Source organism: Bemisia tabaci, chromosome 8, assembly GCF_918797505.1.
Source record: "Bemisia tabaci chromosome 8, PGI_BMITA_v3".
In the NCBI taxonomy this organism is placed as follows: domain Eukaryota; kingdom Metazoa; phylum Arthropoda; class Insecta; order Hemiptera; family Aleyrodidae; genus Bemisia; species Bemisia tabaci.
In genome coordinates, this window is record NC_092800.1 from 41,339,011 (window position 1) to 41,363,966 (window position 24,956).

Genomic DNA, 24,956 nt, shown 5'->3' on the forward strand with positions numbered 1-24,956 from the left:
TCTCGCTTTGGGAACAGATTCCCTGATTTTTTCTGAAATTGTTCATTCTTCTATACATCCCGGTTTTCCCGGGCCTGGACACCATGAGTTAAACTAGCGCACAAATCGCCTGTTCAGTGCTTAAGGCACTCGCTTTGCGGCAAAAAATTCCCGAAAAATCGGCAACGCTGTAGCGTAATAATGCTGCCAGATGTAGGCAAAAACGCCATAGCATTCGAGTTGCCAAATTTTCTCCAATAAAATATTTATTTTAAGGGAGAGTTATGAACATTTCCTCGTAGGATTTTGAGATAATTTAGATCTGATCGCGAATAAAATTCTTCGTGAAATTGGATGAAAAATATTAACAGATTTCCCTGAAAAGTTGTATTTCATCGGGAAAAATTTGGCGACGTCTGAAGGCTCATACGGCGTTCTTCAATAGCACGACAGAGGAGCAGAAGCTTTTAGCAGTTGAGCCGAAGCTCTGAGAATTTCTCCAACTTGGAGCAAAATTTCCCGACATTTCTCTGACTTTCCCGCTTGTTTACAAATTCCCTGACTTTGCCAGGTTTTTTCCGACCCTTGAAACCCTATTTTACCTAATTTTGATGTAAATTGTCACAATCTGAACTCTTGCAGAACCCATATTTTAAAAAAATTGAGGTTTTCCTTTGTAAAAACGGGCTTTTCCGAGGGAAATTTAATTGGGTGCATGATAGAGATTAACCAAGGTTATTATTGGACTTAGCATTTTGAAATACACAGGAAAACATGTATCGCATGTCGAAACAAAGTAAAAAGGAATGGGACTAAAGTGTGAAAAATAATTGGATAACGAGTTACACAGGTTTTCTTTTAAAAAGATTGAAAAATTTATTTTTTCCACTTAAATATAGTGTTTGAACTGTTAATAAAATAAATTAAAGGAGATACAAACATTTTGTACCAAACATTCTAAAATCATGACTAATATATTAAATTCAGAAATTACTTGAATCCTCATTTGAAAAGTTACTTTAAAAGCTGACACTTAATGATTACTTACTCTGATTGATAAGTACAGAAAAATAAGTTTATTAGAGCTTTACTACCGGACGGTTTGAGTAAACAAGTTTTCATTGATAATCTATTTTTTGCATGTGACTGTTTTCGATTTGCTCGAGGATTCTTTTTAACATCATTTCATCCATCTAATCCTTAAATTATTTACTATTTACATCAAGTCTGAAATTAGGGCGATAAGTAGGATAACAAGCATGGGCAACTCTAAGACCTTTTGCAAATTAATCGTGAATCGATTGCAAAAATGACTTTCAATAATTCAATTACTAAGATGGAACAGGAAGGAAGAAAAGCTCAAGGTTGTTTTGAGATCCTAAGTATTTGACACTTCTCAATAATTTTTCGAGAAGCTCCCTGATTTTTCCCTGACCTCATAAAATTCCCAGACGACTGCCTGTCTCCTTGACCTGTAGACACCCTTGTACTAAAGTACAGCTTGTTGAACAGAGATTGAGTGCATCACACAGAGAATTTTGCAGTTGAGGGTGAATATTTCTCTAAATTCGATCATTGACCCTTTAACAATTAAGTATATACTTCTTTGAAATGATTAGTTTCTTAAGAAATGCTTGATTTTGCAAATCGAGTAGCAACTTTTGCTTGTTTTCTTGAAAAAGTATCAATTAAATTACAGATAATTTTTTTGTACGAGTGTTGATAAAAATGAGATAAATGACACAAATTACTTGTGAGATGAAATCCTGTGGTGAATTGTTGGATAAGATATAAATAAATGCTTTGATGAATTCTGAAAAAATGGTGGCTTATGGATTTCAGATTTTTTTTTTTTTTTTTTTTTTTTTTTTGCATTTTCATCTGTAATCATAGAATCTCAAAAGTGTTTTGAACTATCTATCCGGAAACATTTCCTTGCTCCTTTGGTTTTGAATTATCGAGAGCCATTAGAAATTTAATAAATGAGAGATGAAGTGAAAGAAACCAGAATAGAGATAGTTTTATCTACTTTCATTTTTTACTAGGTTTCCTGACTTTTTTGAGGTCTCCTGAATCAAGTTCACATTGGAAAATTTCTCTGATAATCAAGAGAAAAATTACGAATTGCACAAATGAAAGCTACAGCAGGGAAAATATTAAAAGGCAGAACACATTTCTAACAGCTTAAGGATCCAGAAAATTACATCAATGTTTGTTAATAATCAGTGACAAACACAAGAGGTATCCTTTTCCAGGGTTTTCTGAACGCTAAAATCATTCAGATTCTACCTGCGCTTCTTAGAACTCGGCATTTTGTTCAATCATCAAAAATTAGACTAAGTTATTTACTTTTCCTTGAAGGAGATATTTACACTTACTGATCGGATGTGAAATTTTAAAATTAATATTACATTAAATCATTTGAGTTTAGTTAAGAGATGGTGAGCTTAGATTTCCTCAGCCAGACTAATAACACCTCAGGCACCCATTGATGGAAATGTATTACTCATTCTTGCTGGATGAAAAAGAGGAGAGTGTCTAACCAAGATCTGGCTAGGAAAATTCAAATGTTCACACAATCCAAAATTGAAGAGCTGGGAACACAGAAAGGGCACTTTTTAGTTACAAGTATCAGAATTTCTGCTTACGTTTCATCTATTAAGAGTGAAACATGTGTGATTTGTTGAGACTTCCACTGAATAATCTTTGTGATTTTACAATGCTTTGAACGAAAAATTTGTGTATAAGTTTCCTTTCAAACATGCGAATCGGCAGTGGATATTCTGTAACACTGCATCCAAAAAGTGGTCCTTGTGCGCCCAACGCCTCAAGTATAATAATTCTATTAACTTTAAATTTTCTCTCAACGAAAAGTGTAGATTGTTTTAAAAAAATCAATGAGGTGCCAGAGGTGATAAAAACAAAAAAAATGAATGACATAAATAGATATTGCAACAATAATATTACAGGGAGAAAATTGGCGCTTAAAATAATTCAACGATGCTAGTTGTAACAAAATACAGGGACATTACAAACTTTAACACAATAAAAATAATGACAGTTCAGGCAGTATTTACAAGCAGGAACTTGAGATGATTCTCCAGATTTGGACTGAGGAAACATTGACGTATAAATAAACAGCACATGTGGTGAGAGGAGATTAGATAAATGAGGGAGGGGGGAGAGAGAAAATTGATAATTATTAGAAACATTGGAAATTGACAAGAAGAGCGATTTTTAGCTCGTCTGTAGAATTTAAGTAGGTAGAGATTTTCCATTGACAAACCATGATTTGAATGTTTCCACATGATTCCCTTCAGATTACAGAAATTAGGATAGTGACAATGCAGGATGAATAAACAAACGCAAGCTTGTTAAACGTAATTTTCAGGTGGTAAATTGCATTAAAAATAATGGGCCTGTTGCAAACTTTTGCTAGAGCAAAAATAAGAGATGTTCCTTGCAGATAGTGTCTCAAAAATCACAATGAGCGCATCGGGAAACCCTGAAATGCACTCCTAACTTCAGAATCTCCGCATGAAATTTGTGTTTTTTTCAAATTCCCGCTTCAAAAAGGATACTATAGCACAGGTGAACATTTCGTTGGAGGAGTCGTTCCATTCAGTCCCTGTTCAACACGGCCGACGCTTCCGTGCGCAAGTTGAGGAGAGCACGAGGTCTATCAAGGCGGATATCTATCAACACGAGAAAAATGTGAATGTAAACACGCAGATTGTTATCAGGTGGTGAGAATCATCGTCCCGTCTTATGTATTTAGGCGGATATTGGCGTCGGCTATGTTGAATATTGCGTAGTGTCCTTGTGAGCAGGGGTTGGATGGAATGACTCCTCCAACAAAATGTTCATCTGTGCCGTGGTATCGTTTTTGAAGCGGGAAGCTCGAAGAAACGCAAATTTCTTACGAAAATTGTGAAGTAAGGAGTGCATTTCAGACTTTGCCGATGCGCTCATCGTGATTTTTGAGACACTATCCATGAGTAACAACTCTTATTTTTGCTCTAGCAAAAGTTTGCAACAGGCCCATTGTTGTCGAGGGAGCAAGCAGTAATTGCAGACATCATTTCCTAAGTAGAAAACCCAATTTTTACCAGAGAAAAATTCAGGTTGACTCTCTTTATATTTTTAGCATTAGATAGTATGCAACATTCTTTATTCATGTATTTACTTGAAATGAACCGTAAAGCAACCTCAGGTACACATAAAAAATCAGAATTTTCACTTGGCCTGACACAAAATGGATATTTTTCATTGAACTCTTCAGCAACTCAGAAGGAATGGATATTTTCAATGATATACAGAGATACTTACAGAGAAAAATATTGTAAAAATACCATGCATGGCAAATTGAGGGAGTGAAAAATAACAAGGGTCAATAATACAATTTACATGGAACCAAAAAGAGAGCAATGAAATGTGGTAAACGACTTTAACCAATACTCTTTCGTTAAAGTTAAAGGCCTGGAACTGATACAGAAATAAATCGTAAAAATGCCATGCATGGCAAATTGAGAAAGTGAAAAATTACGAGGGTCAATAATACAATGTTCATAGAACCAGAGAGAGAGCGAAGAAATGTGCTAAATAACTTCAACACGTACTCTTCCATTAAAATTAAAGGCCTGGAAGCAAGCTAAATTCTTCCCTGCAAACTTTCCACAATAAAGCAAGATAATTGTTACAAAAATGGCACATGATATAACCGAATAAGAGATAGGATTAGGCTACAACACTTACAAGAGTATCAAAATTCTGCAGTTGGATTTACAGACACCTCGGTACAGTTGAGTGATGCCAACAGCGAACATGAATGACATTATAAAAGAAAGTATTTAACTTAACTTACTGCATACAGAGCGGAGATATAGTATACGACTTAAAAAGTGGCAGCTCATGGGCTAAGTTAGGTGAGCAGTTTGATCTATTGTTTAAGAATTAACTGACTTTAACGAGCTCAGGACCTTTGATTAGGACAATGTATTTACGCTTTATCCTTTAAGTTATACTCCACGCTAATCATTAAAATTGCCCCCAGCAGCTACTTTTCAAGTCGTTAACTTTAAAATGTGTGATTGTTTTCAAAACTGACTATGATAGTGAGACAGCTCTTTCCTTTTTCTCAATTTTTTCTCCTTGAGTTGACGAATATACATAATAAAAAATACAGAAGCTCACAAAAGATGCTTCATGCATCAGCATTGATAATTTCAATGATATTCTAGCGCTTTATCATTTTAAGAGAAAAAAAATTGCAACATTATAAGATTGAATTAGTTCTATGGACAGTTCTTGATACATGATAAGACTTCAACTCAAGTGTAAAAAGCTCATCGCGCAACATTTTTAAAAGACCAAACAAACGAAAAATGAAAAATTGAGTTGAATGAGAGTAGAACATCGATTAACCATTAGTAATGGGAATGTAATCCTGACTGCTGGGAAACCTGACAGATAGGGGTATTATAAGAGGGCTGATGTACTTTTCAACAAAAAACGAGTTTTGATCGAGAGATGTACAACTTCAAGATGTGAATTCAGTAAAAACATTGAATGATTTGAATTGTTATGACGACACAACCGATGAATCACAAATCATTAACCATCGTTCGAAGTCAAACGGGGCCAAGAGTGTGCATGGGAGAGAGTGGGAACAGAACAATCCTGCATAACAGCGACATTACGTGAGTAAAGGAGGGATCCAGCACTGTCTGATGTCACTTGAAAATCGGGGGGAAAGGAAGAGGAATCCAGATTGTTGCACAATTGTTTGATGGTTTTGGTCAAAATATTGACAAAAATGCTGTCTTTCATCAGAACAGGGGGAGAGATATCGAGCAAAGCAAGATGCAATGATTTAGAGTGGGTTGTTCAGACCCGCATGACAGGAGAGAGAGGGATCTTTATTCCAAAATTCAGAGTGATGTATTTCATGATCGGCCCTAACATGTCCCAGGAACAACACAAAATTCATGGATTACAGTTTTTAATGGATCAGAAAAAGTTTTAACAGTTTCAAGAACTTCACTTCCATGTTTTTTTTGCTAGAACATGAATAAAGGTAAATTTTGTGCGCATGATAATTTCTACAATATGCATGTGTGAGGAATACAAGCAAGATAAATTGTGGACTTAATATCCAAAGAGATAGCATACTTGAAATTGAAAATATACTTCCACAATGTTGCAGTAATGTAGAGCTTTACCGCCTGAGTCTTACGATGAATCCAATTTAAAAATTGGATAGTTAACAGAGTGAGATTTTTTATGTGTGATAATATATATCTCCTTCGAGTAAAATTGAGTGAGTTACGCTTGATTGACCCATTTGCTAAACCCTGTTAAGTACAGCTAAGTCTCATTATATCAATCTGCGATCAGAAGTAGTTGCTCCGTGGTTTTTGTTTTTGTTTACTCCCTTCATTGCTATTGAAACCACAAGTGAACGGAGGAAGGAAAATAAGTTTTTGGGATACTGACGATTGCAAACAAAACTTTTCTAAAGTAAACATAACAAAAAATTGACCTCAAAACCTTAAGACTAAGTTTTGCAATGCCGATTCAAATTTTTTAAGAGGCTGAAGACACAGGGTAGATCTGCACTTTTTTTCTGAGATTTTCAACTCAGTTTTCTCTAAATTACAAAATTCATACACGCCTTCTCTTCCACCAACAAAGGCTTCAACGCTCATGTAATTTTCGTGACATAAAACTTTCAACAAGTGTTTTCATGATTGTTTTCTATTTAAAAAGAGGATTTGCCCTCAGAAATGAGTTATGGAGTGAAAAGCAATGACAAAGGAAAAGAAAGAAGAAAAAAAAATGGCACTACATATTTACCATTGAAGAAATTGATTTCTTGAATCACACATGAAGTGAAATTTCCATCAAAGATAAGGAAATATGCTAGCTCTTACTTCCCTGTGCTGAAACTGACTTGACTACTAGAATAAATTTAGTGACAGATGATATTTAAAATGTATAAAAAAAGGGCAGTGAATGATTGGCTACTTTTAAAATCTGAGGCATGTGATACTTAATTAATCTACCCCAAGTTTTCAACTCACATACCCATTCTCCAGGCTTCATGGCTAAGATCTTTAAAGGGAAAAAATAATTAATCATTAGATAAAACACAGCATACTCTGATCAAGTACGCTGTTTTCTAACCCGTTTTCACTCTTCTTTGCCCTTACAGAAAAAGTAGAATACATGAATTTAATTTTAAGAAAAATTATTCGTTGAGGATAACACTATACATTATTTACGTAATATATTCCAATTCAATTAATTTAATTTCAAATTGAATTCCATTAAACCGCCTAAAAAACCAGCCAATTAATTCACTATAACACTAAAATTTCAAAACCTAAAGTAATACAGAAAAGAACATAATTCTTTTCAAGCACCAAGAGTCGTGTAGTTTTGTAGTACTGTTGTCCCCTAGGAAGTAATGAGAAACATTTTTCAAATTTTGGAATTTGTTATCAAGCGTGGAGCTTTTTACTGAACACGCTAAATTCTGAAGAATTAGCTTAGAGATGTACCATCATCCGCAGTAAAAAAGTAGAGAGTTGATTGGTTTATGTGAGCTCTTTCTTCACAATTTTTTTTTAAATGAAGGAGAGGAAGTGTGGCAACAAGTCACTCTTTTGCTCCATAAGTTATGTTTCTTTGTTGTTAACCACGAGATAGTATGCCACTTTGTCTCAAGTGCAGAGTAACTTTTCGAATTGAATGGATTTGACACTTTCAGCAGCGTATCTTACTAACAAACAAATCTCTAGCTCTTTTCATACTTTTTTGTACTTTGCAAGAACATAAAGAACAGAGAGACAACATAGAGAAGAAAGAGCGATTTTTCAAGTGCAAATCGTAAAAATGACACTGATTACAACCCAGCGTAAAAATTGGGTTCAACAAACATAAATAATGCTTAATTACTAGGATAGTTAAAAATAGAGTAGACACAGAAATACCGGCTCAGCTTTATAAGGATCAGAAAAAAAGTATGTGACCAAGCAAGCACTTAAAACTGTGTCATTACTTTAATGTGTACGTGAGTGCTCAGTTGCTGATTGCTTGGTTGCATACGCTATCTACTTGAACCTGGAGATAAGAAAGTAGTAGATGAGAGAGCTTCAAAGCCTTTTTCCAACTGATACAACAGCTTGCCTTTGCCGCAGGGCAAAGTTTAAACTGGTTTGCTTTTACACAATCATTTTAATCATGGTGGAGCTCATAATTCATTGTCACTGAGAAGATCACAAGAAGTTAACAAAAAAGATGAGCAAATTTCAACCTTTGAGTTGCAAAACTCTGTATTGCATCTAGTGCAAACTGTTGCATCCCTTGGAGACTAGGCATAACAAAAGGCAAATACCATACAGGAACAAGTAGAAAATAACACTGATAAAATTTCTACAGCTTGTTCCACTTCAAATAAGTGAGTAAAATTAGGGTTAAAATCTATGAGAGGCAACGCGAAAATCCTGCTGACAACTGTCCTGTCAAGAACTGCCTCATTGCCTTCCAAGTATTTAAATCCATTTTACCTCCTCCTTTAAGCTACGGCAGATTGTAGAAAGAACTGTAATCCTCCGGCCAAAAAACTTTTTTTGAAGAGGTGACTTTGCTTGCCGAGTCAAAATTTTATATAATATCTGCTGGGTGAGCACTGCAATTAAAATAATAACAATGCTAGGAAATCTAGCCTACTTTGGAAGAGAGAAATTACTAAAGTGAATAAAAATGCTAGAAAAATTGTAGCTATTGTTCACTATTTACCGCTAAGGAGACTAAATGCAAGACGACTGAGCATTCTTTCATGATAAATTGCAACGCACAAAACGTACAACGTAAAAAATAAATGTGAGTGTGTTGACAACACCTCTCTTGCTATGTACAATCATTTGAAACAGTAATAAAAATATATTAGGAATATAAATATAAATTTGTATAACAAGTAACATTTAAACATTAAAAATAAATCAGAATTACCGTCACCTAGAAGGGAATTACTTTAACGGGAACTCTCGAAATCTTCCGATAGAATTTTCTTTTCTAGTTTCAGTCAGAGCCATTCTGCAAAACAAGGAGATTACAATCAAACTAAAATTATATTAATGAGAGAGTAACGCAGTGAGGGGCTAGGTTTTCCAATAAAATTGCCTGTGAAGAGTGCTTGACACAAAGAGGAATATGAAGATTTCTTGTTAAAATGCACTTAATGTTGAAAAATCTGAAGGGAGATGCCTCAAGCTTTCTTTGAACAAAACATTCATTATTTATATATGATATTTACATCATTATTATAAATATATTACGTGTAAAAAACAACCTAGTATGATTTTAAATTGCTGGCCAATTTTCAAGGTTGAATTTGATATGTGAAGCTGAGTTATTATAATTAAAATTGTCATTATTGAACTTCAACTAGAGTGGTAAAAGTTAAAAGTCGAAGGGCAGACATACGGTGGCTCATACCTGTAATACTGCACTATCATTATTTGCTAATACTTTTTTATTGCTATCACTATCGCCATCTTGCGACCCATCTTGATACTGTTGCAGTTGAGTCTCCAGCGACTTGATCTGTTGTCGCCATTTGATTTCTTCTTGCTCTACATGGAGCTGAAGCTGATTCAACATCCCTTCCTGCAAATACAAAGAACATCAATGAGAGAAAACCGTAAATATTTGACTTCCCATTGAAAAAAAAATTATTTTTTGAGGCACCCTTGTGTGTTCACGTGTGCTGGATGATACTTTGCTGAGAAGTTTGGTACAAACATTTTGGCACAAAAGCGTCAAACCGAACTAAAGCTATGACCCTATAGATTCTTTAGTTCATAAAATGTACTTCTAATAAAAAGTAGCTGTTCAGCATTTTTATCATCCATGTTTGGGATACAAGACAAAAAAGAAACTTAACTGCTTAAGACTAATTCTTTAGGATACTTGAGTGTTATGATTAAAAAACCTCAATATTCAATTTTTTAATCTGTTTAGAGCAAAATTGCCCCCATAAACAGGGATTTCTTTGCCTATCAGTGGCGAGGCGTGAATGATCGATTATCATTATTTTCCCATTTGAAGCTATGGTAAAAGATCGATTATTGATGCGTTTGTTGCGAACATTCTGTTTATCGATCCTTTTCCATGGGTTTAAATGACAGATCAATTGATACATCATAAAGCACGCCATGCCACTGTTTCCTGTGGAGAGACACACATAGGTGAGAAATGAGCAAGAGAGTACTTACAGTATCACCAATAATGGTTTTATAATGCGTGACCATTCCTCTAAGTTGATTATTTTGTTTTTCTAGCTCACTTAGCACGGTTGATGTATCCTCTGACGTCTGACTGCTGAATTGCTTATTATTGTTGTTCACTAACTTGTAAGAACTTTTGACGTGAACTTTAAGTTTGTTCAACCATTCACTATGGTCCTGAAACGGGAGAAATATCTGATCATGACTTGCAATTATAATACAGACCCTTCAGAGACAAAAATATTTTCTGTTACTCGAATAAAACATGGAGGAAATATGTGCCTAAGAATAGAGAATATCCCAAAAAATAATTAAAACAGATATCTGGCTCTTGGCATGAAGTTTCCAAAACACCACAGCAGCAAATGGATTGAAATTGCTGCCGAAAACTTGCAATGGGAATTTGTGTTTTAAAATAAATTTAGTACAGAATGGCAAAATCATCATATATTAGTTGAACATTCTGCGAATCTGTTGAATATTTTACTACTAAACACAGTAGCAGTAAATGCATCAAAATCCCAGCCGAGAACTCATACAGCCTGCTACAAAAATGTAATCTAACTTACCAAATCTGCTCTGTTTGCCATCTCATTTTTCCAAAATCCTACAGGCCACTAGTATCTAAACAAACTCGAGAAGAAATGTTGCGAATGGAATCGCTCTTTTCCACCAAAATAAGTTTAGATACTTCTGCATCTTCCCTTTTTATGATGTCCAGGAAGCACTTTACTATAAACCATATTGATTGGAGGCTGCTATTTGACTACTATTCACACTTCTTGAAATACAAAAGGGTTCAGTGTACCGACATCTCACTAGCTTTCTCTTGGGTTGGTCATTAGAATATTCACTTTCAATGCATTATCGGTGGACAAAAGTGATCATGATTGAAAAAATGGTATACTTACAGAGGTGTCATTTGAGCTATAGCTAGGATATAATGCTTGAAGGAATTCTCGTAACGATTTTTGTTCGGCAAGTTTGGTGGATTCAGCTATTGCCTGGGAAAAAGGAAAGATAACATGGTTAAAATCTTAGATGACTGTCTTTCAGACAATAATACACCAATATTTAGACATTGAGAATTATATAGACCTCTTGAAGCGTTGTAAACAGACACATTGATACCGACAATAATCGTTGTTTTTCCTCTGATCATAATGATATTCAAGGTGGTAACCCAATCAAAGTGACAATGACCTGAACTTAAAAGTTCGCTCTTGTTCGTTGTCTTTCATAATGGAAGCTAGGGAAGTTTTTATCATTCCATTTTGCAGCTCATAAAAATAGTAAATGAGGTCATTCAGTGTATGAATGCATACGTTCGTTTCCATCAGGAGTGCAACATCCTAAAAATGCCAGTGCCACTACTGTTCCAACCTGAGGGGAGATAACAACCAACCTGAGCTTTATTTTTCTCGGCATTGACTTCTTGACTTAATTGTTCGATTTTTTTCATCAACTTGTCGACTTCTGAACTTTGATCTTTGTTGGAGCTGATCCTTGACTGTAACTCTTCTTTTAAGGATTTTATTTCTGCTTGGTAAGTTTGAATTTCATTTTGCAAATTGTTGAGAGACTTGTTCTTGCTTTCCAACTGTTCTTCTAGCTTCTCGATGTACTCTTCACGCTCCTTCAACCTACAAAAAAACAAAATATGACATTAAAATACAGAGAAAAAAAGGGCTTGAACTTTAAAAAAGAAATAGATAGTAAAAAAGTATTACAGGGTTGCGATAATTTCTTCCCCTTTAAATTCTCTGACTTTTCCCTGACTCCAAAGTATTCAATTCTAACTTTCACAAAGATTCTGTTTTTTTTTTTTTTTATTTCTTTTTCTTTAAAATGCGCTGACTTTTGCTAAACTTTGGACAAAATTTCCTTGTCTAGAGATCAAATCATGAAAACGGGCCTTCAGAGGCTGGTCAAAAGATGACAAGCCTTAAAAATGTCCAGAGAGAGTAAACAATTGGAAGATCAGTAATATATTTTGGTAGTTAACTGATTGGTCAGAAATTCCCTGACTTTTCCTAGTCGTCGGAAATTCCTTGACCTTCTCGGATTTTTCCGATTATCCAGATTGCCGGCAACCCTGGTATTAAGGCAAAAATTTTCTGGCACTTTCTCTTGGTGAAAAGGGGGGAAAGAAAAAAGAGAAAAGAAAATTGAATTTACTTCAATTGGAAACATGCAAGAATTAAAGCCAGTCTTAGTCAGCTCTTTTAACGTGTTTATGCTGGTTGCTTCTTCTGTCCAGAAGGGCAAACTAGCATTGTCTGTCGAAATATGAAGGTTTGTCTGTAGTGACTATATGGGGAAAGTATTACCATGTCTAGGCTGCTCTCTGATTGGTTCATCGGTTTTAGGCTTCCTATGGAGCTCTTGAGGGCCAATATGAACGAACCCGATTAAGAGGAATTCATACAATTGGGGGACACGAGAATGATAATCACAAAAAATTGTAATTTTTCGCCAAATTATCCATCTTATTTATTTCAAAAGTTTGAGATTTGAAAATCCCTGACATGACTAGAACTCTGTCGTAATCAGGTTTATTTACCTTAACCTACAACTAGGAGCAGAGGTGCTATGTACCACAAAAATATAAAACTCGTCAACCAATCGGAGAGTGGCACACTTTTCCAGAATATATGAATCCTTAATATCACTAATAGAAGGAATGAAATATTTTGAACCTTTAATTTACTATCTTAGCAATTTATTTCCTCTCACAAATTCATCTCTGAATCGGGATTTTTGCACCAGTTTTTGATTTTACTATTTTCTCCTGATGTGTGCTATTGAGTTTTAGAGTTGTGATCCAAGCCCCAACAAGACACATCAGGAGAAGAAGATGAAATTGAGAACTACAGTAAGACCTCGATTTATCGGATTTCACGGGACACGTCCGGAGGCCGAATCCGTTAAATCGCAGAATCCATTCAATCGCGATCCGATAATTCGAGGTCTTACTGTATTCACTGCTGATAAAAATACGTGACAGGCGAAAATTACTTACTGTTGGGAAATTTTGCTAATACTGGATTCGCTTTCGTGCTCCAGGTCAGGGTTCTCATGACCTTCAGCCGCAGGCCTTTCCGTACTGGCTGTAACTTGAGCCGCTAGTGATTCGTTTTCATCCCTTAGTTGTCTTGCTTCAACGGTGCTTTCTAACACCTGCAATGGTTCAAATTAAAAAGTTGATTGAATAATACAGATATTTAATGTTTTGTTATTATATTTGCACTATTATCTGAGTGCTTCCTCAACCAAGTTTCTTAATTTGAGGAGTTGAGACATTATGCTTGCACTATACTATTTGGTAAAAGCTGATTACAAAATTACCAGTTATCCCCATGTAGTAGTGCCTGATCTGAATAACATGAACTCTGGTTTTTCTTGGGGGCGAGAAACTCAGATTTCTTGAAACTAATGCTAAATAAAAACATTAGAATCTTTTTAGAGAAAGGTTTTGGGGCTATATGGTGGTGTCAAAAGATACTGATTTCCGCCAAATTGAATTGTATAACCGAATACTATGTCCATCAACTTTTCACTTCCTTTAATTTATTTTCAAGTCCTAACAGATCTCCTGGACAATCAATACTCGATTCAAGACAGCGTGATTGCTGTCCTGCAAAACCCCTCTGTTCTCTGGAACAACAGTCCTCAAAACTCTTTCCTCTTTTCCTTTGGCTTAGCAGGATTTGGTAGGGAGATTTAATGATGTTTTGGAGCAGGAGACGGAGGGGGAGGGGGCATCTTATCTACCCTCATGGGGCTCTGATGTTGATAATTCGGCAGTGGTGTCAAAAGATTGAGCTGCAGGATGAGATAACACATCAATGTTGCCACATGTGTGCTAGAATGAAAAACTTGTGTGCTGGCATATATTTTCTGTGGGAAGCAAATTCTGCTTGAACGGATGTGAGAACAAGATAGTTGAAAGCTGCTGGTCTAAACTGAAAACAAAGGATTTTTGAGTACTTGGCGAGGTGTTCTAGTGAATGAAAATGAGAACTTTAGCTGACTCTTGACAGAATTCTGAAAATATTTTCTATTTTTTCAGAGCTGATGTGGAAAAAAGGCTTTATACGTCTTGAGGAATACTTTAGAAATGGTTAGTTCTTATTCCTAGACCTAAGTTATTGGCTGCACTTGTATAGAAGTATGCTCAACTGCCTTTGCAGATCATGTTCTATAGCCATATTGAATTTTCCCTCCCAAAGATAAAAGACTGAAAATTCAAGCTGTCAATGAATACATAGGCTTACATAAAATTTTACTCACTTGTTTCGATAAACGTTCATTTTCCTCGCGGAGTCTCTGTACTTCTTGAACAGAAGTATGTGCAGTCATGTTGAGCTCATCCAACTCTCCTAGTTTAAGGTTAAGCTCATCGGTCACTTTTTTAAGCTCGTTTTGCAGTCGCACAACTTCAAACTGAGCTCCATTTAAGTGATGCTCTAATTTTTCTTGGACTGCTTGTGCTTCCTGCGTAAAACAAAAAACATTCAAAATTACGCACAATGGAAAAAAGCAATTCTTAAATTGGGAGAGTTAAACTTGTACTAATGAAGACCAAGACCAAATAATGACTCCTAAAATAGATTAAAGCGTTCAATGAAGAGTAGGACCGATCAAAATATTCCAAGTTCTGAACAAACCCTCTCACCAAACCTAAGGTTCAAGGAACAAATTTCTAACACGGATATGTAAGAGAAATATTACTGTTACTTTTGTGCGTTAAACCTTCTCTAGAATTTTCTTAAAATTTTCAAAACCTTCGATTTTTTTCACATTTTATACTTCAAAAAATATTCCATTCGTCTCTAACCATTTTACTGTATTGAAAACCTTCATGTTCGTGACGTCTTACTTTTTTAGACACCTCAAATTTACACACAATTTTTTATAATGGAGAATCTCATTCCTGGACATTTTATTATTTTAGAAACTTGAACAATCAATTTTGAAAAACATGGACTCATATCAACTAAGAGCGAAGCGTCTAAGCAAAATTTTCAAAACTTCATTTTCAAAATTTTGGAATTCTTTTTTTTTCTTTAATATAGATTCTCACAGACACCTGGCTTCGATCCTTTTTTTTTCTCCTTTTTTTTTATAGAATTCAAAAATATTTTGAACTAGCAAGAGAGTGGCATGAAACAATTGAAATGCATTATTGGAAGAAGACTCTATTTAGGGTTCTTGAACCATCTATGAATTTTGATTGTTTTGGAGCAGAGTCATCAAAATATTCCAACATGATACATACTTCTAGCTGGCGCATCATCTGTTGAGTCTGGCCTTGAGCTACAGATTCTTGATTTAGCTGCTCCTGGAGAATAGCGCAGTTTTGGATGTGTTCGTCACACTCAGCTTGAATCTGCAATATGCGCGAATCTCTTTCCTGCAGCTGCGCTCCAAGCTGTACTTCCATTGCAACCATCGCCTGCGTCATACAAAACCATTTAGTAGTAACTTTTCCTTAACCCTTAATTCTTATTTGAAAGATTAAACCCAAAGTCAATCACTGAGGTGGAGGATTAGTAAAGGATGCCGATCGTTACTTACCCTCAGGAAATGTCAAATTAGCTCAAAATGTAATCTCTTTTTGTTATACCGCTTCAACTGGTTCAACCATTTTCTCAAAGTTTGTCAAACTAAGCTTTAAAGTTTTACTTCGAACCTCGTAGTCTTTCTTCTTTTAATACAATTCCCATTTTATTTTGCGACTAAAGTTCCACAACAGACAAGCCTTTAAAATAAAATCCGAGGGAGGACCCGAAAAAAACCGAAATTTTGCCATAACTTGGCAATGGCTCAAAGTTACAAGCTCCGCTGCCAGGGGGTGAACTAGGAGCTATGTAGAGTAAGTATGTCAAGCAGCAGCATCCTAACATGTTTAGATTTGTTTTGGCAACACTTCACATGAGCCTTGTCTGATGGCTGCATCATTTCGTAAGATGGGCTATTTCCCCGAACAACATGCGGCGCTTAAGTTCTTTTTCTTCTTGGTAAAAACGCGGCTGAAGCTATCAATCTTTTAAGTGTTGCTTATAAAATCAATAAAGTATTATTCTTAGAAAAATTCTGGTTTTTTTTTTGGGGGTTCCCCCTAGTACACACATTTTTAGATTAGATTTCCCCCTCCCACAATTTTGTAAGTACATAACAGCAATTTTTGTAAAGCAAATAAGTCGTTACTCACTTGTTGATTCTGATCATTCATGTGAGCGATGTGCAGTTCCAGTTGTTGCCGTTGAGCGAGCAAATCATTCTTCTCATCGATGGATCGGCTTAAACTATTTTGAAGCTGAAAGATTATTAAAGATGTCATTAATTATTGAAACGCCCATGTGAGTATAAGCCATGATTGGAAAAAAAATTTATCATTCCGGAATTACAATTTAGCTCAATAGACGGACTTCAACTTAATGGCTCTAATTGCTCAAATTTACAAATTCATCACAGCTCTGATAAAGAGCAAAAGACACAAGGTACGAGGCAGGAGGCTGAAATAGGATGCTGAGAGCGGCAAGGACAGGATACTTACTTAAGTCCTTCATAGAAATTCGAAGAATGGCTGTGAGTAAAGCCTCACAAAAAGTAATGATGTCATCAAAAATTACTTTTTCTGCTCTTCAAATCATGCTTAGAGCACAAATTCGAGCTGTATAAACTAAATTCCAATGTGGGTGTGAGAGAAAGGCTTTGAGTCTTTGAAAATGATATTCAGCTGAATAATTTGGATCTAAAATAATTCAACAATTAATTCTTGGTTTTTCTTTCCACATAAAATTTCATGAACATTTCAACTCTAGAGATAATGCGCTGAGGTCCTGTTTATGAAGTCTCTATACTCTGCGAACTTCTTAAAAATTGAAAGCATTACACAAAAGAAGTGAAAAAAAACTAGGTATCCAGAGATGCTATTAGTGCCATGTCACAGCCGGTATCGATCGTAACGAATTTGATCCGAACTTCATGAAACATAACCTCATATTGACCACCCGCCTCCCATTAATCATTCGAATTTCACTATTTCACCGTTGAAAGACAGGCATGGTGACTCCCCTCCCCCTCTTCTGAAACTGCACTATCCCGTCAACTGACTGGAGAAACTCAAGGATATGACAGAGTTTAATCATACAGGAACGTTTCATGATTAAAAACACTTTCTCTGACACCGATTTATATTTGAAACTGCGCAAATCATCTCTGGAATTATCATGTCTGATGTTTGAATGGTGAGGTTATGTTTCATTATCTGGATCCAATTTGATATGATCGATACCGGTTGTGACGTGGCACTAATAGCGTCTATTGCAGCTGGACTTGCTTGTCATAAACAAATCTAACTCCAAAATATTGAAAGAATGCATCCAAATAATACAGAATCAATTGGAAGGTAGTCAACAGGAGAAGTACTGCAGAAATCAAGATATCTTGTGAAAATAGGTACCTGCTGAATTTGAGACGCCATTTGATTTTTCTCTTCCGATGCTAGCTGCAATCTTGAAGTCAAGGCATCGATGTTTTTCTGGTAAGACTGAGCATTTTCTCCATGCTGACGAGCCTGATGTTTCTCCAAGTTGAGCTCGGTGCGGAGTTCTTTAAGTTTGTTGGAAAGAGCTGCCATTGCATCATTTTGCTCTGCCAGGGCTTTTTCTTTTTCAGCGAGTTGCTTCTCTAATTTGGCAACCGGGTCTTTCCTCCCCTGTAGAAATAGGAATTTGACCACTTTAGAAATATATTTACTACACTTGTTACACGAATAGTAATTACAGAGCCATCCACTTAGGGCAGATGGAAATGAGCACTTGCAGCGTTTTTTTGTTAGTTAAGTACTGGATCACTTTTACAGATGCTATTGACAGCGACAATGCCTCACTGAGCGCTAATCAGAATTTGACCCAGGTAACGTAGTTTATGTTTGGATGCAGTGGTTTTTTATTTATTATTTTTTTTTATCTACCTCTTTAGAAGATTTCTACATAGGTACGTGACTTTAAGTCATTGATGATTCTCAGAGCTTTGTTCACTTCTTCCCTCAAGGATTTGAACTAGCAAAACGCACCACTTAGTTGCTGCAGTGGTTAGGAAAGCAAACACTGGAGTACCCGAGGCTGCACGCCCATTAAAATAACAAATAATACAGAGAGATGTCTTACCTGTAACCATTCAGAAGATGTTTCAGTAGGAGCTTGTTTATGGAGTAATGTTTCGATGAGACTTTGTGTTTCCGTTGGGGAAAGTTCTGCTTTTCCTATCAGTTGCATGAGTAGACTCATGTTAACAAAGTCAGGACCATCTGAAAAAAAGAAATTAAATGATACTATTCTCTCCACGAGCAACTAAAGCAGCCTGATACTAAAAATTGATGTTAACGATAAGTTCCAGGAGCCAACTAGATTTCATACAATATTTAAGATGCAACTGTTAGCAAGCTTAAGTTGGATAACAACTTGCACATGAAATCTGACTTCTGTATTTAATTTGATACACCATCAAGTTAGTGAACCAAACATTATGATGAAGTTTTTTTTTTTTTTTTTATGAACTTGAAAAAATATATAGTTTTAAACCTCTACGCTACCTGATGGTGTTGAAGAGGATTACTTCATCAACAAGAATTATTCTGATATATTTGACGATTAAGTTGCTCCATTTTGTGAACACTCTTCAATTACTTCACCTTTCCTTATTAATATTCGAACATATGATCTGACGGGCTACTGCCCATCATTTTCAGCTAGCGAGTTGTGACTGAACTCGTAGCTGATTGACTCTTGCGACTCGAAACAAGGGACAGCACGACCCCTCTGCTACTATTTATGGCCAAAGTAGTTGTCATCGATGAATGACTGCAAAGAAAATAAACTGCGGGAGGGACATAATGCAATTGAGAGTGTGCTCGATATTTTCGGATACATTGTTGCCTTCCTTGCTGATACGCATTGGAATGGAGGCTCAAAATACACTACTTTCAACTTGCTTTTAATGGGTTGTTATCTATAAAAGGATCTACTTGTCAAAAAAAACAAAAATTGGAAATAGCTGTGCAAGTTAATTGAAAGAGGTCCTACAGAAATAAACCTTCATGACTTACTGATCAACTGCGAGAACTCAGCAGCAGCTTTTTTCTTCTTGTAGCGTGAAGGCGATGTCGGGTTATTTGCTCCAGTTATTTTAGGTGGTTGACTCTCGTTCACTGAGCCACTATCAGCTTTCTTATTAGCCTTTGGCTCTTTGGCAGGAGCATTTTTCGGCTCTCGTTGGGGCTTTGGAGATTCTTTGGGTTCTTTGTCAGATTCATTTCCAGCGCTTTGCTTCTTGTCTTTGGGAGACTTTTCGGGTTTCTTCTTTCCTTGATTACCGTTTTTCTCCTTTTCTTTCTCCTTGGATTCAGCGTCATTTAAAATTTCTTCACGCTGAAAATTGAGACAAACTTTTTAGTTGTTGGCACCATTTTCAGGAAAGAAAAGTTGCTGATGATTGGAAGAGTTAAGGCTGACTAACCATTTTTCAACTTAAACCAATCAAATCAGCTACTAAAAAATATTTATTATCAGAAAACTGCAAAGGTAGACAACCTAAAAACATAGAATCATTGAAGGCAGAGAAATTGCTGAGAAAGATCTTGCACATCATACAATAAGATCATTTTTGAAATCTCTTATAGTTGTCAGATTCCTGTTCTTTATAATAAAGCTTTATAATTCAAAAAGAAAACCATGGAACCTGTAAAATGAAAGTTGCAAAAATGGAGTCTTTCATGGGTCAAGCATGGTGAAGGGGACACAAAACAGAACTTTCACCAAAAAATTGAACACAGTCATTTCCTTTTGATTTCAAGTGATGAGGAAAGAAGGGGCTTAACACATTGCCTTACAATTATTTATTGCTTCTAACGCCTAGCTTCAGTATATAATGTGATTGAGATCAGTAACTTTGGATACTTCTGAATAGTCCTAAAACTTATCAAAAGAAGCTGAAAATTGTGATCCTTAGCATTGGGAATCCCACTGTTACAAAAAAAAGACAGCTGTTAAAATGCTTTGTATTTTAAAGGTAAATGGATAAGTGAATCAACATGGAAAAAACACTAAAAATATAGTCCGGAGACTGTAACAAAATGGTGCCTAGGAAAGTTTAAAGAATGATCAATAGTACACTTACACTATGGGATCGTTTCAGCTCTAGGTCATCTTTCGGATGAATCATTTCAAACTTGTTGTTAATTGCTGGAGGTTTGTCAGTGATCAACTTTGGTTCATTCTTGTTGACTAGTATAGGCTTCACAGCCTCCTTCTTCTTCTTATTTTCCTTTGGTTTCTAAGCAAAAAATAGAAATAGATTATAGAAGAGCAATCAAACCCCACGAAGACAAATACTTACAAGTATCCATAAAATAGGAGAGGACCAGGTCAGTTTTACAGTTATGGAATTGACGCAACCAAATACTAAGTACGATAATCAACCAGATAAACATAAATTAAAATACATGTCGCTGCATAAAAAAGAAATACCCATTTAAAAAAATAAGTAAAAAATTGAAAAAAAAAAAATCAAGAACTATCCTTGTAAAAAAAATTGCTCTGACCCGGAGGGACAGAAACTAAACTTTTAGATCAGAATTTTAAGTTGCCTGCACAACTATGGGAGTTTCGAAGAGTTTGCCTTTTCTTAAGGCAACTCATACTTAAAATGCATTAATTGGACCGCGTTAAACAGAAAGGAACCAAGCCACATCAGCTATTGCCAAATTTAACAGGGGAATTTGATTTTTTACGAGAGAACGTTTGTGCGGATTCCTTTGAAAATTTTGAGGCATTTGCTTTGTATTATGGAGAAAATTCATAGAAATTTGCACAAAAATCCGCACAACCTTTTACATGTAAAAAATTAAATTGCCCGATTCAATTTGGCAATAGCTGGTGTGGCTTGGTTCCTTTCTGTTTAACGCGGTCCAATTTGTAATGCCACTCATAAAATAATTCCTACCATTCCCAAAAAAATTTCAGTCAGCAACAACATACAATTTTGCAGAAGATATGAAACTATTCACAACTGATAAGGAATTTGACTGTTTTGGTAAAATAAAATTTTACACAACATACTGCTGGGGAATAAAAGCAATTTAGCCTACATAAAGAACATTAAGAGTCATTTCAGAGTAGAAGCATATACTTTGAGGGGTCTACAATATTTAAATGCTCTTTTGAGACTTTCAAAAAACCATTTAACACATCTTGGACTGAGTCAGTTTTTCTGGAAAAGAGCAAATTGTAGTGCAAATACAGACAGAGGGTTAAGAGCTTACCGGTTTAGCGGGCTCTTCATCAGACAGCAAAACAATTACCGGTGGCTTGAATTCGACATGAGCATTATTGTGATGAGGCTTGGCATCAACTTCATCCGATCCAGATTCTTTTGATTTCTTCGGCTCCTTTGCTGGTGGTTTCTTTTTAGGCTTGAAGACAATTTTTTTTTGAGTGGTTTTCTTTAGGACTTTCTTCTCTTTTGGAGGTTTTTGCTGTTCTGCTTTTACTTCATCATAAGATTTTTCTTTCAATAATGTAGTGGACATAAAGAACACTATTACGAAGGAAGTGATTGCAACCGCAAGGGCTATAAGCCCTCCATACAGATCCATTTTTCTGCAAAGTCAAAAAGAGAAACATTTTGAGACTCAAAAAGTAAACAGAAAGGAAGAGAAAAAGCAGTCTGCTTGAATTCCTTGAGGCAATTCAAGATAAACTGACTGAATGACTAAACTGACTGTCTACAATTGAGACATTAATGATTTGGAAATTACTTAAGTAAGGAATGGATTATCACAGAAATTCAATGGGACTAAACTAAAATGCGATTGATTTGAAACCATAAAATACCAATATCATTCTAAAAGAGATACTTGAATTGTCTTCTTAAAAGTAAGTGATCGGTTTCAATCCTGAATACATTTGTCATTAAATACTAAAATTTTATGAATTACTTAGTCAAGTTCTAGCACTTCGCTTTACGCTGGAGGGCAAAAAATAAGACAAGAGCCTTGCTGCCTCTTCAGAGGCACAAGGTGTGCACATTGCAGGAATTCAAATTACATCCTTACTAAGAGCAGATCAGTGAGGTGATAGATCTGGGGTACGCACTCAGATCAATGCAAACATGCAGTAATCGTGCAACTAAAATCACAGTATCAATGAATCTGGGGGCAAGATTGGATATTGAATACTCTTAAACATAATCTTATAGAGGAATGAGGACTGAATGTGAGGTGATTTTAATGTAAAGATCCAGCAGGAGTAGATGACATACTTTGATGGAATGGAGTGCGTCTGATAAGAGTAGAGGTTAGGGGCAAGGGAAATGCTCGAACACCTCTTCTCGTAATACGTGCACCGATCAAACCATTTGAAAATGGAGAGCTTCAGGATCGAAAAGAGGGATAAGATTGACGGAGAAGCTACAATAGATAGGGCTCAGTCGATGTGAAATATGATAATAAATTACGGCCACTTGATCAGCAGTAAACAGAGAGATGGGACCTCAATTTCTTCGGCTCTTCTGGAGAAGGTTAGAGACTATTTTCTTCGGTGAAACGTGGAAGTCATGCTGAAGAATATTCGGTAAATTTAGACAGGATGGTGGGAAATAAATGTTACTTACCCGAGAATGTAGAGAGCTCAAATGGTTAGGCCACCGACTAAAGGGGGTCTACGCGGAAGTCCGAGGGGTTCCTTGGAAATCGTGAAATCAAAGGCCACAGGAGTCACCGGGAAGAAAATGACGATGTGCTAAAGCAACATATTCCCTCACTGAATATCTTTCGAACCGTAATTAGCGCACTTACGCCAGAAATCAGGTGAAATTGAGGGTAGGGAAATCCAATTTGCCGACAAGACGTGAATTCCCAAGCCCAACCCAACACAGATGATTGCTGATCGATGGACAGGGAGGGACCAACACAACACAACACTGAACGCCAATCACAGCGAAGATAGTCCCAAAACGCCACGTTTCAAAAATGTTCAAAATTTGCATATGAAAAAACGCGCGCGACTGGTATGGATGAGGGGGGGGGGGGATTACAAGTGCGGGGTCGCGCGCTTCTCGGCGTCCGGGAAAAACACAATTCCACTCCTTAATTACTTCAAGGCTATGGCAGAGAAAGCGATTGAATTAATCAGGAATATGGGCCCATAGCGGGAGTGAAATCATGAATTATTTACTGGTAGTCAATGAAGAAGTGGGAGAGTTACGAGTTGACAAAGTATGAAATTGGTTCAAGCCTCAATCGTTCTTTAAATAATCCCAATTGAAAGAGATCAAAATTGATGACTGTATTCTTCTTCCTAGCTGAAATGCCAGCATTTTCAGCACATTACTTACCTGATTATTGTCTTTATTTTTTTGGGAAGAAAGATACCGTGATACTGGCGAATCAAAATAAGTTTCAATAGTATACCTAAACCTTCTTCGAAAAACTATGAAAAAAACATACTTAGGTACTGATCCTAGCTCTCGAGCATGCAAAACTGGACCAAGTTAATTAATTCTTCCCTACTTTTATGAAATAGCAATTTTCCACATAACATGCCTGTCGCAAATAGCAATGTTGGTCTATCAAAAGGAAATTACCAATTTTAGACCTCGCAATTTATAAATATTGAAGATAACTGTTTCACTGATATTTACTTTTTTGTAGTTTTTAGGAACTAAGTGTTACGGACTACCTACCTAATTAATCTATTAGTTTTTTTTTTAAAATGAAAAAAAAAAAAAAAAAAAAATTGTGATATACCTATCTATTTGATTGTGTAATGTATTGGTACCTACTTTCTTCTTTAAACAACTCTGACAAATGGATTGAAACCCATCAGCATCAACATTTTTAAGTTTTTCCCCACCTGCAAATTTGAAAGAACATGTATGTCTTGACTTGGTGGCTTAAGCAGAAGTTAAACTTAATCATTCAAGATAAATATTCTTTGTCCAGTTGTTTTTGCACATTTTTTTAAAACCTTACGATCTCAGTGTGGCTTGTCTGGACGAATAAAATATGCCAGATCCTGATATAACAAAACATGAAAATGATAGACCTCAGTTAGGTAACTACGGAAATCTTTCAGATGCATTTATTGAAGAAAGGTCTACCCATGTGCTTATGCAGGATTCAGTGCAGATAGGCTTTTTTGGGGGTGAATGCATCTATTTAATGGGAAAACTAAATTTATTTCAGAGAGAAAAAACAATTACAACTGTCAATGAATGTTGCAGTTTTTCAGGTTGAAAGTTGTGTTTCTCAAATTGAAACTGAATATCTATGGCATACCTGGCACATAGTTTTTAATGTCATGTCAATAGTCCAGAATTCGTTAACATCCAGCCATAGTATCACAAGCACCTTGTGCTCAGGCACTTTTTTGGCAAACTTCTTAAACTTACCTAATTTAAACGGAAAAACTAATGAACAGAATTACTTGCAAATACTTAATATTTTTTTGGTCATCAAGATTAATCCTTGAAATTTTCATGAAAGTATGAGCAAAAGTTTTAAGGAAAAAATAAAAACAATATTGAGACGTTTGGCAACATAGCTTCTAAGCATAAGTGGCGCTTGGGTTACTCTGTGGCCGGAGAGTGTATTCAAAATAACTTGAGGGTGCAAGA

At 35.9% G+C, this 24,956-nt stretch overlaps 1 protein-coding gene across 1 annotated transcript; it reads right to left on the reverse strand.

The window, feature by feature from the left end:
- Positions 1-830: 830 nt before the first annotated feature.
- Positions 831-23,239, reverse strand: LOC109038336 (uncharacterized). Its single transcript, XM_019053363.2, has 15 exons — positions 22,953-23,239; positions 21,604-21,940; positions 20,460-20,615; positions 19,390-19,711; positions 18,452-18,591; positions 17,743-17,997; positions 16,489-16,593; positions 15,553-15,729; positions 14,565-14,768; positions 13,294-13,451; positions 11,677-11,914; positions 11,183-11,275; positions 10,260-10,448; positions 9,481-9,651; positions 831-9,078 (listed from the first exon to the last, which is right to left on the reverse strand). Exons 2-15 carry the CDS (start codon positions 21,934-21,936, stop codon positions 9,064-9,066), a joined length of 2,556 nt encoding a protein of 851 aa, XP_018908908.2. The 5' UTR covers positions 21,937-21,940; positions 22,953-23,239; the 3' UTR covers positions 831-9,063.
- Positions 23,240-24,956: the final 1,717 nt, after the last annotated feature.

Coding starts and splice junctions, on each gene's coding strand:
- LOC109038336 (XM_019053363.2), bottom strand. CDS start 21,936: ATGGATCTGTATGGAGGGCTTATAGCCCTTGCGGTTGCAATCACTTCC. Junction 19,712..20,459: donor AGCTGAAACGATCCCATAGT/GTAAGTGTACTA, acceptor CTCAATTTTCAG/CGTGAAGAAATTTTAAATGA. Junction 14,769..15,552: donor AGATGATGCGCCAGCTAGAA/GTATGTATCATG, acceptor TGTTTTACGCAG/GAAGCACAAGCAGTCCAAGA.